The following is a 15,896-nucleotide window of genomic DNA, read 5'->3' as shown; positions in this document are numbered from 1 at the left end:
TTCTTGGTATTCTTCAGGGTGGGACTACAGACACTTCAGTCATATGTGGTCTTTAAAGCCCGGAAGACTCCATGTCTGTTGTGGTTATCAGATGCAAAATTGATGATCACGTGTGCTCCTTCTGTGCACCATTCATGGAACATGACATGGTTTTTGTTAGATTTCAGCCTTCATGTGCCTGCAGAGATGTTTCTTTTGAGACACAGCGGATTTTCCAATCCTGGAATATCTTGCATTTTTGGTTAATTAGTTCTTGGATCTTCCGGTAGTTGTTAGCGAATCATACCTATTGTTTTTTGATAGAGAGTCCAGAAGTCTTTTTACAGGTACTAACTATTGTGACTTCATAACAATTATGTTAGATGCTTTGAGGCTCCCAATGGTTGAACACAGTTTCTCAATCTTTCTTGCCACCATACTATACATTAATTTCAAATATGCTGGAGTAGAGCTAATCTACAGAACAAATGGACACTTGTTCAAATTATGTAATTTTTACTCCATTTAGTGCTGTTGTTTTTCACATCTGCAGGGAAATTTCCTCCTCCACACACTTTTCTTTGCTGAATAATAACGATGTAGGCTCAACTGAACATTATGTATGGCATTTTAGAGTCATTAATGAGTCGATTATTCTGAATATTTCAAAGGCCATTGATGGTTATATTCCATGTCAATAGGTTACATTTCCAATAATTTTTAACTTCTTTCCCCATACATGGCAGAGCTCATGATGAATATTTATTAACTGTTCCATGATCTGAATGTATTGTTATTTACTGAGATATTGTAGCGATGTACTACATACAGAGCTAGAGACAACGACACGAAGTCAGTAAGTCGTTTCGAGACTAGTTTATTCAAACTTCCTGGTGCTGATATTTAAATCCCTAGCGCCCACCCTCTCCGGGCGGAAATGACGTCAGAGGTGCATTACCAAAGTCTCCCCCCGCGCACTGGCTATTTGTGAGCCGGTTCGCCTGCGCAGAAAGTGGGTCGCCACATAACCCCCCCCCCCCAGAACCGGCAATACACCTCCCAAAGTCCACAGTCTGGATCAGCCTCTGTTTGGGAGGTCTGCCTCTGCATCGTGGTTCCTGAACCTCGACCGGCTGCGCCAAGTCCACATGGGCTGGTTTGAGTCGGTCCACCGTGAAAACCTCCTCTTTCCCCTCAATGTCCAGAATGTACGTGGACCCATTGCCGTTGATCACCTTGAACGGCCCCTCGTACGGCCGCTGTAGCGGTGCCCGGTGTCCACCCCTTCGTACAAACACAAACTTACAGTTCTGCAGGTCTTTGGGTACATGGGTCGGGGTCCGTCCGTGCTGTGAAGTCGGTACGGGGGCCAGGTTGCCGAGCCTTTCGCGTAGCCTGTCCAGGACTGCTGCGGGTTCTTCCTCTTGCCCCCTTGGGGCTGGTATGAACTCTCCCGGGATGGCCAGGGGTGCACCATACACCAACTCGGCCGACGAGGCATGCAGATCCTCCTTGGGCACTGTATGAATTCCAAGCAGGACCCAGGGAAGCTCGTCCACCCAGTTAGGTCCTCTCAGGCGGGCCATGAGAGCCGACTTCAAGTGACGGTGGAAGCGTTCCACTAGTCCGTTCGACTGTGGGTGGTAGGCAGTAGTGTGGTGTAGCTGCGTTCCCAACAGGCTGGAGGTGAACTGGGCGCCTCTGTCGGAGGTAATGTGGGCTGGTACCCTGAAGCGTGCTACCCAGGTTGCAATCAGTGCTCGGGTGCAGGAATCGGCAGATGTGTCGGTGAGCGGGACTGCCTCTGGCCACCTCATGAACCGGTCTACCATAGTTAGGAGGTACCGTGCTCCTCGGGACACTGGTAGGGGGCCCACGATATGCACATGAATGTGGTCGCTGGAACGTCTGTGCGGCATTCTTCAGGCCGAGCGGCATTCGGAGGAACTCGAACAGGCCGAACGGGGTGATAAGTGCTGTTTTGGGGATGTCTTCAGGGTGCACCAGGATTTGGTGGTATCCCAGGACAAAGTCTACTTTGGAAAATATTCTTGCCCCGTGCAGGTTTGCTGCAAAGTCCTGTATGTGCGGCACGGGGTAGCGGTCTGGAGTGGTAGCCTCGTTCAGTCTGCGGTAGTCGCCGCATGGTCTCCAACCCCCAGCTGCTTTGGGCGCCATGTTCAGTGGGGAGGCCCATGGGCTGTCGGACCTCCATACGATCCCCAATTCCTCAATCCTCTTCAACTCCTCCTTCGCCAGGCGGAGCTTTTCCGGGGGGAAGCCTTCGTGTGCGGGCGTGGAAGGGTGGTCCCTTGGTCAGGATGTGGTGCTGAACCCCATGTCTGGGCATGGCTGCCATGAACTGCGGTGCCAGAATCGATGGAAAGTCCGCCAGGATTCTGGTGAATTTGTTGTCCGACAGCGTGATGGAGTCCAGGTGTGGGGCTGGCAACTTGGCTTCACCCAGGGAGAACGTCTGGAAAGTCTCGGCATGTACCAGTCTTTTCCCTTGCAAGTCGACCAGCAGGCTGTGAGTTTGCAAGAAGTCCGCCCTCAGGAGTGGTTGGGCCACGGCGGCCAGTGTGAAGTCCCACGTGAACCGGCTGACGCCGAACTGCAGCTGCACTGTGCGGGTGCCGTAGGTCCGTATCGTGCTGCCATTTGCGGCCCTCGGGGTGGGTCCTGGCTTCCTGTTGCGGATGTCGTACCCCGTCGGAGGCAAGACGCTGATCTCCGTTCCGGTGTCGACCAAGAAGCGGCATCCTGACTGTTTGTCCCAGACGTACAAGAGGCTGTCCTGGCGGCCAGCCGCCATAGTTGTTAGCGGCAGCTGGCCCTGGCCCTTGCAGGGCGGGCGACAACGGCAGGCTTCTGTGCCCCACCACTGGTGGTAGAAACACCACTGTTCACTGTCCTCCTCACTCCTGCCTCTGTGTTGTGTGCGCCCCCCTGCCGGGCCTGGTCTGGTCCACTGTTGGGTGCTTGGCCAGGTAATCTGACCGACGGACGCCACGTTCTCCCTCTTGGCTTTCCACAGCACGTCTGCCCGGGCTGCCACCTTCCGGGGGTTGCTGAAATCTGCATTGGCCAGCAGCAGATGTATGTCCTCGGGCAGTTGCTCTAGGAATACTTGCTCGAACATGAGGCAGGGCTTGTGTCCGTCAGCCAGGGACAGCATCTCATTCATCAATGCTGACGGCAGTCTGCCTCCCAAACCATCCAGGTGAAGCAGGCGGGCACCCCGCTCATGCCGGGAGAGGCCAAAGGTCCCAACGAGCAGCGCTTTGAATGCTTCATATTTGCCTTCTTCCGGGGGCGTCTGTATGAAATCCGCAACCTGGACAGCCGTCTCCTGATCAAGGGCGCTCACCATGTGGTAGTAACGCGTGGAATCAGAGGATATCTGCCGAATCTGGAACTGGGCTTCTGCTTGGCTAAACCACACTCGTGGTCGCAGTGTCCAGAAAGTTGGCAGTTTTAGCGAAACTGCGTGAACAGATGAAGAGTCGGTCATCTTTGGTCCAAATCCCGTTTGGACCATCGGGGTCACCAATGTAGCGATGTACTACATACAGAGCTAAAGACAACGACACGCAGTCGGTAAGTCGTTTCGAGACTAGTTTATTCAAACTTTGCGGCGCTGGCATTTAATCCCTAGCGCCCGCCCTCTCCAGGCGGAAATGACGTCAGAGTTGCATTACCAAAGTCTCCCCCTGCATGCTGGCAATTTGTGAGCCGGTTCACCTGCGCAGGAAGTGGGTCGCCACAATACGTGAATTCTGGTGTCAGTTTTTAATTTGCTATTTGATCCTTTGTACCTGTGGTAACTAAGCAGACCCAATTCCAGACATTGTATCCCCTATTCTCTTGCTTTCTGAATCACTTCCTTAAGAACTGGCCTTACTTATTGTTAAATGTGATTTAACTAGACTTTCCAGCTCCTTGCAAAAATATATTCCATATTCTGAATTTTAAAATTCTTCAACACCCCTTTTTTATATTCTCATATTAACTTTAAAATTATGTTCTCTTGTTACCAATTCATTGACTAGTTTAAATTATTGTTCATTGTTTGCTCTTTCATGTGCTTAGGTGAAGTTCTTCACACATTAATGTTCAACTTCTCTGATTTATTTTAAGTAAAATCCTTGTATCTCTGGTACTCATGGAACAGATGGATGCTGCATTTTATCCATGGTACCATCATACCTCCTTTCTATGTACATGAATTTGTTCCCCTAAGACAGGGGCTCCCCACCTGGGAACCACAGGCCCCTTGTTTAATGGTATTGGTCCATGGCATTAAAAAAATTGGGAACCCCTGTGCCAAGAAATTCTGTGCCAAGAACATTGAACAGTACAGCAGGGGAAATGGACCTTCAGCCCACAATGTCTGCATTAAAGATTATGACAAATTAATCTAATCCCTTCTGCTTCCACAATCCATATCTCTTCATTCCCTGTATATTCATTGTATCTATCTAAAAGCCACTTGAACACCACTAACTTATCTGCCTCCTCTACCACCCCTGCCAGTGAGTTCCAGACATCAATCACTCTCCTTGTTTAAAAAAAACTTGCCCAGCACATCCTATTAAATTTTCCCCCTCTCACCTTAAAGGTATGATCTCATTATTTGATAATTCAAAAGATTCTGCCTGTTTACCCTACCCATGTTTTTCCAAATTGAACATTGTTCCCCTTTTGGCACCCAGTTTCAATAACAACCATTCCCATTGCTGTGTGACATAGTTGAGATGTACTGTACAGATAATTTAACATCATCTTTTATATAAACACTATTTCAGAAGGGCATTCCTTGCTCACTTGATGTTTCAATGACTTCTTGTAATACTTAGCCAGGCTGTACAAATCAGGAATGTGCCAAGTTTGAAAGAGAATGATTAGTGCTAAATCAGCCGGCTTGTATCAACTAACTTAACTCTTAACTTTAAGAAGATAACAATGAGAGATTATTCAGCCCCTGCAGCTTATTTCCTCTTTAACAGTGCATAATTTCTCTTTATGTAAATTCTTCCGACTGAAATCCTGAAGAATGCAATACCTCAGGAAAAGTCAATACATTTGGCAAAGTGAAGGAAGTTGGTAAATAAAAATGTTGACTCTCTGTCCCACACCAATGTGATATTTACAAATGGAAATTCCTACATGGCAATAATATTTCTGATTGAGACAGTCAACGTGAGCCAAACTATGATTTGTCCTGTCACCAAGGATTGAATACAGTACATACTGTGAGTTACAATGGGATACTTAAACCACAAAAGGCTCCGTTCCATCAGTCTGATTTGAATTAAACATTGCTTCTCTTGGTCTTGGAGAAAATTCATGCCAAATTGTCTAATTCCCAATGTAATTATCAAGGAGCAACTTATTATAGATGCTGGAAATCTGAAATAAAATAGAAAATCCTGGGGAAGTAAAAGGAGTGCTGGCATCTATAGTGCTAAACATAATTCATGATGAAAAATCTTCAGACCTGAAAAGTTAATTTTGTATTTCCAGCAATTTCTGTTTTACTTTACAGTATATATAATTATATCCTTAGACGCTTTACAGACTTCCTCCAAGGTTAAATGTAAATCTAATAAAAGGCACATAATGCACTGATAACAGAATGGAATAATGGAATGCTTTTAAAGTTTTCTTATGTTCCTAAGTGCTGTGGCAGATGCCCTGTAGAACTTGTCCTATAGAAATTATCTAGTGAATCGAAGCTAGAAGTATCTAGTGCAGAACTAAAAGATTGAATTGATTTGTGGCAGGAAAATATGAATAAATGAAATATATTGAAGAATGATCTTTTTAAAAGGTTAAAGCATAGGGAGTTAATTGATAATTAGCTAGCTCCATTACCTTCTGGTGTGGGTGGGGCACTCCACAGGATTGAAATAAGTTGCCAAAGGTTGTGCACTCAGTCAGCTCCATCACGGGCACTCGCCTCCCCAGCATCTGGGACATCTGCGAAGAGCAATGCCTCAAAAAGGTGGTGTCCTTCTTTAAGGGCCCTCATCACCCAGGACATGCTCTCTTCTCATTGCTACTATCAGGGAGGAGGTACAGGAGCCTGAAGACACAGACTCAACAATTCAGGGACAGCTTCTTCCCCTCTGCCATCCAATTTCAGAATGAACATTGAACCCATGAACACTAACTCACTATTTTTTTCGTTACTTATTTTATTTAACTATTACACACAAAAAAACACACATATACTGTACTTTCTGTAATTCACAATTTTTATTATTATGTATTGCAATGAACTGCTGCCACATAACAACAAATTTCCCGACATATGGTGAGATATTAAACCTGATTCTGAGTAGCATTGAACATTGATTGGGCAGCTGGTACTGATAAATGGAAGCACCATCATCTGGAGGTGTAAATAGTTGAGTGCTGCAACACCCTTTCCAATTATACTATTTATATAGAGAGTACTTCCTGTATATTTATATATACCAATAATATTCACAGAGCAAGCATTTCCTTTAGATTCTACACTAAACTTTCAGCCTTACACTTCATATGCGCAAACATAAGGAAGAAAAAGCTATCACTTAACAAGAGAATGTAAGTTCTAAATTATCACACCAAAAGGAAAACCAGAATTATGACTCACAGTCTGAATGACAATTACGTTTAGACTTAGTGTTTATTCAACAGCAGTTAGAGAGTGGCCTTGAGGGATACAGATTTACTTTAGCAGCAGGATAATGCTTTCTCCATTTGACTTAATATTAGTGAGAGCACCAGTATTGGTTGGTATATTAAAATTTTTGTCAGACTGCCATCGCAAATTGTTACAAAAGCCTTAAATGTTCTGTACGCAGTTACAAGCTTAAATTGTCAAATACATTTCAATCTACAAATTTTGTGACCAAACAGCATTTGTCATTTAGTAATGTTTTACCATGTTTACAAATAAAGAATTTTGATTTGAAAGAATATGTTTACTAAGCTTAGTAATAGACTATATTGTATAATACCACTGCTGTTGTAAAAGAAAATGCATGCTGTAAGCAAAGTCTAGGAGATCATCTAAGTATTTCCAATACATATTGTTAATGACACCAGTTGATGTATCCAGGAGACAATATCAAATCAAATAATCAACATATTCCTTTCAAAGCTGAAAGTTGAAAGTACATTTATTATCAAAGCATGTACACATAATACAACTTTGAGATTCATCTTACAGGCAGCTGCAAGATTCAGAAACCTCAAAAGAACCCACAAAAAAACATCAAACACCCAATGCGCAGAGAGAGAGAGAAAAACAATCACACAAACATCGACAAAAGCAAGCAAATAGCTTTGGAACTTGACATGGGCAACAGTCACAGTTCATTGCAAAGCCGAGTAAACATTGTGAGATCACGGGTGCAAAGCCAGGCATCGCTGCAGCCAGCAGTGCAGTCCAGCGGAGAGTCCTGATGAAGGGTCCCGGCCTGAAACTTCAACTGTTTATTCACTGGCATAGATGCTGCCTGACTTGCTGAGTTCCTCCAGCATTTTGTGTCTGGATTTCCAGCATCTGATGTATAGCATGTATTTAAATAATCGTATTTGATATTTTTAAGCAAAAATTATAGTCTTCAAGGGCTGAACAAGTTGTTCATATTACAAGAGTAGCTTTATTACAAGAGAATCCAAATCACTAATTAAATATTTAACTTATCTTTCCGCATCCTCCAGTTTCTTTACTGTGTTTTTTATTATCTGCTTCCGCTCTCACCTTAGTATAATATTGAATAGATGATCCATCTGGCCTTCCTCTTGAGATCCTAACCAACACATATGTTTTAGTTTTGAACTAAATCAATTCACTTCCTGTGATATCATGAAAAGGTTATAGGGTCATACAACATTTTAGCTGTAGTACATACACTCCTGAACTCGCTGCTGCTCTAGCCAAGCTGGTACAGTACTGGCATCTATTGGCACTACTGCACAGAAGCAGGCCCTTCAGCCCATCTAGACTGTGCCAGTCTGATTTTCTGTCTCACCCCATCTAACTGCACCTGGACCATAACCCTCCAAACCCCTCACATCCATGTACCTATCTAAGTTTCTTTTAAAGTTTGAATTTCAACTCACATCTACCACATCCGCTGGTAGCTCGTTCCACATTCACACCATCTTCTGAGTGGAGAAGTTCCTCTTTCACCCTAAAACCTCTAGATCTAATCTCATCCAACCTGAGGGGAAAAAGCTATAACCCTCATAATTTAGTATATAACATCTCCCCTGTTTCTCCTGCACTTGAGTGAATAAAGTCCAGAACTATGTAACCTTTCCCTATAACTCAGGTCCTCAAGTCCAGGCAACATCCTTGTAAATTTTCTCTGTATATTTCAAGCTTACAGATATCCCCTCCAAGTGTTCACCAGCTTAGAAGAATATTGTCACTAAGTCTACATCCTGGAACGTCAGACCCAAGACACTGTGAGAGTACCTTCACTAGAAAAAATATAGGTGTTCAATAAAGTAATTCACGTTGTCTCTGTGGCAGCTCTGCTGGCAACACCCAGATCCAAAAAAAAACAATATAAAAAGTACTCAATTTTCAGAGAGGATTTTGCTTCAATTTGACTTCATTGTTATATAATAATTATATGCATTATTATTTTTACATATTTCCTTGACTACGTTATCTATTTGGTGTAGCCTTAGCAATACGGCAATAAAGAGGACAGGAAAATAAGGCTAAAAACCCTGAAGAATGGCTCCAGGATTCAGAGTCCATTTGACTATTATTAATATATATTAATGGCAAAGAAAAAAAGGAAATAAAAGAATGCTGAATATTTTAATTAAAATGGCCAGTAGATAGGTCCGTATCCTCTTCTCCTCTCTAATAAAAGATAAATTAGTGTTTCAGCTGGCATTTTTCATCAGATCATTTCTATTCCACACCAGAGAGTAAATAATTTTCCTGTTTCAAAAGCTGATGAAATTGCGTGAATATGCTAAATTGAAACTTGAGGACCTGGAATTAAAGGAAAATAAAACCTTTAAGTTCAGTTAATTAGAACAACTGGCACAGTGTGTTTGAAAGTATGAATTTTCTTATTCTGTGTACACAGCTCTGGCTTCCACAAGGAAATGGTATCATTACTTCAAGGGGCAAATGTCACTCTTTTTTGATATGACAGAGGTCAGCAGCTCCATATGTTAGTGGTTTGGAATGCTGTAAATGCTCTTTGGTACGCTGACAAAAAAGAGGGATAAGATGTGACAAGATAGTTGAGATGTCCTCTCTACATCCCCACAGATGGTAATCCTGAGATCAGTAATGAAACGGCTAAGGATATTTCATATTCAGCCTTCAGACTAATTTAGCTGCTCTGCAAAACAAATATAATTTTGATACATTTTAACAAAAATGAGATAAAACACATGATGAAAAGGTGGGTCATTTGAATTATCATTGAAGAATCAACCCTTTGTCTGAGAGATGTTCTAGTTTCTAAAAACCTTGGTGATATGTTTGTTGGTATTGTGCATCTTCCTTTCCTGAATGTACTACAATTGATGAGCAGAACTAATCATCTGAGTGTGACAAATGGGACCAGTTTGTTTTTCCTCCTCTCATCCCCCGTCCAGCTAGCTGTAAGAGGAATTATAGATTATTTTTGCAGTATTTCATAAAGTCATTTTATACACACAGTTGTTTATCTTAAAACTACTGGCTCTAAGCATAAAAATCATTCAACTGTGACAAAGGAAAATTCCAGTAATAGTCATGGAATTCAAATGTGCATACATGGAAGACACAAAGCTAAATAAATTATCATTATGCAAACAGCATCACCAACATCGTGTATAGGTTAAGTTAAAGGGACATTGTACCCAAATGTGATACTTCACAGTTGGTATACTTATGTAAAATTGAACCATACTAACAAGGAAGGTCCTACAATCAAATCCTTGCTTCTCAGAATGCATGTATATTAAATAGTTAAGTTAAAATAAGGAGTGCAAGAACAGAAAATAAATTTTTAAAAATGTAGTGAGGTAGTTCATAGTTCACTGCCTATTTAGAAATTGGATGGCAGAGGGGAAGAAGCTGTTCCTGAATCACTGAGTGTGTGCCTTCAGATTTCTGTACCTGCTTCCTGATGGTAAAAATGAGAAGAGGGCATGTCTTTGGTGGTGGGGCCTTAAGGATGGACACCACTTTCCTGTGGCACCACTCCTTGAAGATGTGTTGGATACTACAGAAGCTAGTACCCATGAAGGGAGCTGACCAATTTTACAACTTGCTGCAACTTACATTGATCCTGTGCAGTAGCCACCCCCCCCCCCCACCCCCCGCCCCACCAGACAGTGATGCAGATAGTTAGAATGCTCTCCATGGTACATCTGTAAAGGTTTTCGAGTGTTCTAGATGACAAACCAAATCTCCTCAAGTCCCAATGAAATATAGCCACTATCTTGCCTTCTTTATAACTGCATCAATATGTCGTGACAAGTTTAGGTCCTCAGAGATATGGGCACCCAGGAATTTGAAATTGCTCACTCTCTCCACTTTCAATCCCTCTATGAGGATTGGTCCCTCACTTTCTACACTTTGAGAAGTCCACAATCAGCTCTTTGGTCTTATTGACATTGAGTGCAAGGCTGTTGCTATGACACCACTCAACTAGCTGGTATATAAAACCATAAGATATTGGAGCAGAATTAGGCCATGTGGCCCATTGAGGCTGCTCTGCCATTACATCATGGCTGATCCAATTTTTCTCTCAGCCCCAGTCTCCTGCCTTCACCCCATATCCCTTCATGCCCTGGCCAATCAAGAATCTATCAACCCATGTCTTAAATGTACATAAAGGCTTGTCCTCCACAGTGGCCTGTGGCAAAGATTTCCACAGATTTACCACTCTCTGACTAAAGAAATTCCTCCTCATTTCCACTGTAAAAAGACAACTCTCTCTTCTAAGACTGTTTCCTTTGGTCTTAGACACTCCATAGAAAACATTCTCTCTCCATTCACTCCATCAAGGTTTTTCACCAATTGATAGGTTTCAATAAGGTCACCCCTCATTCTTTTGAATTCTAGTGGATACAGGTCCAGAGCCATCAAACGCTCTTCATATAACAAACCATTCAAACTTGGAATCATTTTCATGAACCACCTGTGGACCCTCTCCAGTTTCAGCACATTTTTCAAGGATAAGTGGATATAACTGCTCACAATACTTCAAGTGAGGCCTCACCAGTGTTTTAAAAAGTCTCATTACATCCTTGCTTTATATTTTAGTCCTCTTTAAATTAATGTGAACATTGCATTTGCCTTCCTCACCACAGACTCAACCTGCAAATTATTCTTCAGGGAATCCTGCACAAGGACTCCCAAGCACCTCAGATTTTTGTATTTTCTGTCCATTTAGTAAACAGTCAGCCCTTTCATTTCTTCTACCAAAGTACATGACCATACAGTACCCAATACTGTATTCCATCTGCCATTTCTTTGCCAATTCTTCTAATCTGTCTAAATCCTTTTGCAGCCTCTATACTTCCTCAGAAGTAGCTGCCCCTCCACCTATCTTCATGTCGTTTGCAAACTTTGCATCAAAGTCATCAATTCCATCATCCAGATCATGACATATAATATAAAAAGTATCGGTCCCAATACAAACCCTGTGGAACACCACTAGTCACTAGTAGGCAACCAGAAAAGCCTCCCTTTATTCCCACTCTTTGCCTCCTGTCAATCAGCTATTGCTTTATCCATGCTAGAATCTTCCCATTAATACCATGGGTATTAGTGGGTAATACCATGGGTTTGTAGCTTGTTAAGCAGCCTCATGTGAGCATCTTGTCAAAAGCCTTCTGAAAATCTAAATACACAACATCAACCAATTCTCTTTTGACTAACCTGTTTGTTATTTCTTCAAAGAATTCCAACAGATTTGTCAGGCAAGATTTGCCCTTGAAGAAATAATGCTGACTAGGGCCTATTTTATCATGTGCCTCCAAGCACCTTAAGATCTCATCCTTAATAATCAATTCCAACATCTTCCCAAACACTGAGGCCAAACTATCAACAGCCTCTCCTCACTACACATGAGCCTCTGTGCTCAACCTCTTGATTCCTATCTTTGTCTGAGGTCTGACCAACACCTGCCTCCACAACCTCTCCACTAACTGTTTTGATACCGTGATTCCCAATCCCCGTAACTCTAGTTTAAACCCCACATTGACAAACTTTCCTGCTAGGATATTAGTTCCCCCCTCCAGTTCAGGTGCAAACTGTCCCTTCTGTACAGTTCCCACCTTCCCTGGAAGAGAACCAAGTAATCCAACAATCTTCTGTTCTCCCTCCTACGCTAACTCCTTAGCCATTTATTAAACCCTATAATCTTCCTTGTTCTGGCCTCACAAGCCTGGAGGTCCTGTCCTTTAACTTAGCATCTAACTCCCCATGTAGAACCTCATTCCTTGTCCTACTCATCTCATTGGTACCTACATGGACCATGATCTGGTTATTCACCCTCCCACTAAAGGGTGCTGAGAACTCAATCAAAGATATCCCAGGCTCTGGCACCCGAGAGGCAACATAACTTCTGAGAATTGTGTTCTCTTCCACAGAACCTCCTGTCTACTCCCCTAACTAACAAATCCCCTGTCATCACAACACTCCTTCCCTTCTGTGTCACAGAGGCAGACTCAGTGCCAGAGCCTGACCACTGTGACTCCCCCACCCCCAACAGTATCCTTTTGTTGAGGGGGATGGCCATAGGGTTACTTTGCACTGGGTCCTTAACCCTTTTCCTCTTTCCCCTTCCTGTCACGCTGTTTCCTGTGTCCTGCACCTTGGGTGTAACCACCTCTCTATATGTTCTGTCTGTCACCCCTCAGCCTCCCGAATGATCCGGAGTTCATCCAGTTCCAGCTTCAATTCCTTAACACGGATTGTTGGAAGCTGCAACTGGATGCACTTCTCGCAGTTATAGTCGTCAGGGACACTGGAGAACTCCCTGCCTTCCCACATCCCGCAAGAGGAGCATTCCACTATCCTGCCTGGTATCTCTACCATCCTACCTGAGTAGATATAAAGAAGGGAAGTGGAAAAAAATTGATCTTTAGCTTTTCTTTCCTTTGTTTTCTGTGACTGAAGCTTCTCTTGCTCCTGTAGCCCTCTCAATCTCACCTTGAAAGCAAAATCAGTGTACAAGTTTTTTGTACTAAATAAGCACCTGTGGTTAATGAGTAAGGTGAGAGAACTTAATATGTAGTTGAAAATAAATATATCAGATCAGACTTTTATGTCTTCTAAAATATCTTAACAGGCTACTTTGAATTAGCATCACTTTTGTCTTTAACTTTATATTCCAAACTTCATTCTCAAAACAGTTTCAAATACTTTACAACATTAACCATATTTGGATGGAGATTCTGAACAGAAGCTCTGAATAAAATTTACAAACGTAATCACTGAAGCAGAACCTTTTGTTAACACTTGGTACTTGTATATTAATTAAAAGGAGACTGGTAATATACAATAGCACTCTCTGGGGTCATTACCAGGACCACTACTTTTCTCAATATGCATGAAGGACTTGGACTATAGTGTACAGATCACATAAAACTGTGAGGAAGATAGTAGTAGACCCCAAGAGGATATAGATAGAGAGTGGAAAAAACAGACACAAATGGCAACTGAAAAATGTGAAATGGTTAACTTCAGAAAGGAGCATGAAGAAAGGGAATATCAACCAGAGGCCATAATTTTAAAAGTGGTACAGGGATAGAGAGATATTGAGCATAAATACTTCATATAATAACAGCTTGAGTATTAAAAAAGCATTCAGAATCCTATGCTTTAGAAACAGAGGCATGCCAAAGAAATCCTGATGATTCTGTATACCCTGATTTAGCCACAATTTAGAGTATTGTAAAATTAAAAACTGGCACTCTGAATAAAGAGAAGATACTGGAAGCATGGAGGAGGTTTGGGAACACTTGTGGTAAGAGAAACAAATGTATGTTGTGGAAAGTGTTCAGATGAATCAAGAATTGCGGAGTCTGGAGAAAGAGTCCACAGCCTGTGGTAAAGACTTTTGGCCGGAGAAATGGGCACGGAGGCAGAGGTAGAGGAAGAATACATCATGATGTTGGGCGAGGAATTAATTTAGATGAGGATGGGAGGTGACAAAGCAAAAGCTGACATTTGCCACTGTTGGTATGCTAAGTGCCAAGTTCTAAGCATTTCATCAGGAAGGATTTCATTCGAGTCCGTTTTTTCATGTCAGTCACATCTTTCCAGTATCCTTTCCAACACAGACATCAAACTCAGCAAATAGAACCAGTTTAAGGTTGCACTAAGTTGGATCAGGTATGCTGGTACAGAAAACCGAAGTGTCATAAATTGTTTGACTATGCCTTTGTCAATGTGACCAGGGAAAACAATTAATTAGATTTTTGGAAGGCTTTTTGATTACATTGGAAAGCATTAATGCTCAAAGGAACCCAAATAACTAAAAACTAACATGCCTAACAGCAAAGATGTCTTTTTGAAATTATATAGGGCAGGTGAAATGCTGTGTACATTTTTGGTCTCCTTACCTAAAATCTTTCTGCTATAGAAATAGTACAAAGAAAATACACCAGATTGGTTCTGAGGATGGCAGGTTTGCCCCATGAGCAGAGATTGAATAGATTTGGCCTCTAATCTCTCAGATTTAAAAGAATGAGAAGTGACTTCATTGAAACATGTTCTTACAGGGTTTAACAAGATGCATGGAAGGGTGAGGTTTCCCTTGCTGAGGAGTAGAAATTCAGGGGGCACTCTATCCAAATAAAAGGCAAGTTACTTAACAGTGAGATAAGAAGAAACGTCTTCGTTCAGAGGATGGTGATTCTTTCAAATTCTGTCCTGGATGGCTGTAGAGATCGTTCACTGAATTCATTCAGAACAAAGACTGATACATTTCTGGGGATAGGTCAGGAAATAGATTATGTTACAAAGAAATACTGATGTTTTATACATGTTTAGTATTTTTCAAGCAGAGTGAATTCAGTATTTATTTTAATCCACAGATGTTTGTTCCCCCCGATTGTCATCACGCTACATGGCTTAGATCCAGAAAAGTCATACACACTTATGGTGGATATGGAATCAAGCAGTGATCAGCGTTATTCCTACACAGAGGAGCGGGGCTGGTGCCCATCTGCGCCAGCTCGACAGCAGGTGAGATAAAAGAATGAACAACTCTTTACTCAAGTGAGGGGTACTGGATGACAATGGTAGGTTGAGCGGGGATTGAGGGAGGAAAGTAGCAAGGGCAAAGAAGCTGAGGAATTTACAACCACCATGTAACTAAAAGATCAGCTAACCATGTTACATTACTGGTATTACAAAAGCACAGAATTCTAGAACATAGAATATGAAAGCACAGGACACCCTTTGGCCCACGATGTTGTGCTGACCTTTTAGCCTACTCTAAGATCACTCTAACTGTTCCCTCTTACATAGTCCTCCATTTTTCTATCGTCCATGCTCCTACCTAGGAATTCCTTAAGTGTCTCTGATGTATCTGCCTCTATCACCACTCCACGTACCCACCACTATCCATTTACTTTGATATAAATTCATTTTGAAGGCAGATGACTTTGAAAAGCTGAAATGGAAATTCATTCTTCTTGAAGTAGATATATTTCCCACACATTCTGGTTCGTGAAGTTTGTAGTAAGAGTCTTTTCACAGTTATCTGAATCAGATTACCTGAAATGGGGAGGAATTAATTATCTGCTGTAATTCCAATGTCAAAATTTACTGGGACTACAATCTTTCTGAGAACTTTACTTAACTACCTTAAGAGGTTGAAGAAAAATGTTCCTAAGTTTTATTTTAATTAGGGACACGTGAAGCCATGGAAGCAGGTGGT

At 42.2% G+C, this 15,896-nt stretch overlaps 1 protein-coding gene across 1 annotated transcript in view; it reads left to right on the top strand.

Annotated features, from left to right (window-relative positions):
* Positions 1-15,896, top strand: part of fam222aa (family with sequence similarity 222 member Aa) — a 228,041-nt gene that overhangs the window by 8,900 nt on the left and 203,245 nt on the right. Inside the window, exon 2 of the mRNA XM_073065861.1 lies at positions 15,049-15,199. Within this exon, the coding sequence (XP_072921962.1) occupies positions 15,049-15,199 (151 nt within the window). The remainder of the gene's footprint in view (positions 1-15,048; positions 15,200-15,896) is intronic.

This window comes from Hemitrygon akajei, chromosome 14 (genome assembly GCF_048418815.1).
Source record: "Hemitrygon akajei chromosome 14, sHemAka1.3, whole genome shotgun sequence".
Lineage (NCBI taxonomy): Eukaryota > Metazoa > Chordata > Chondrichthyes > Myliobatiformes > Dasyatidae > Hemitrygon > Hemitrygon akajei.
Note: the sequence above shows the minus strand (reverse complement) of the source record. Positions and strands in the feature narration are given on the sequence as shown.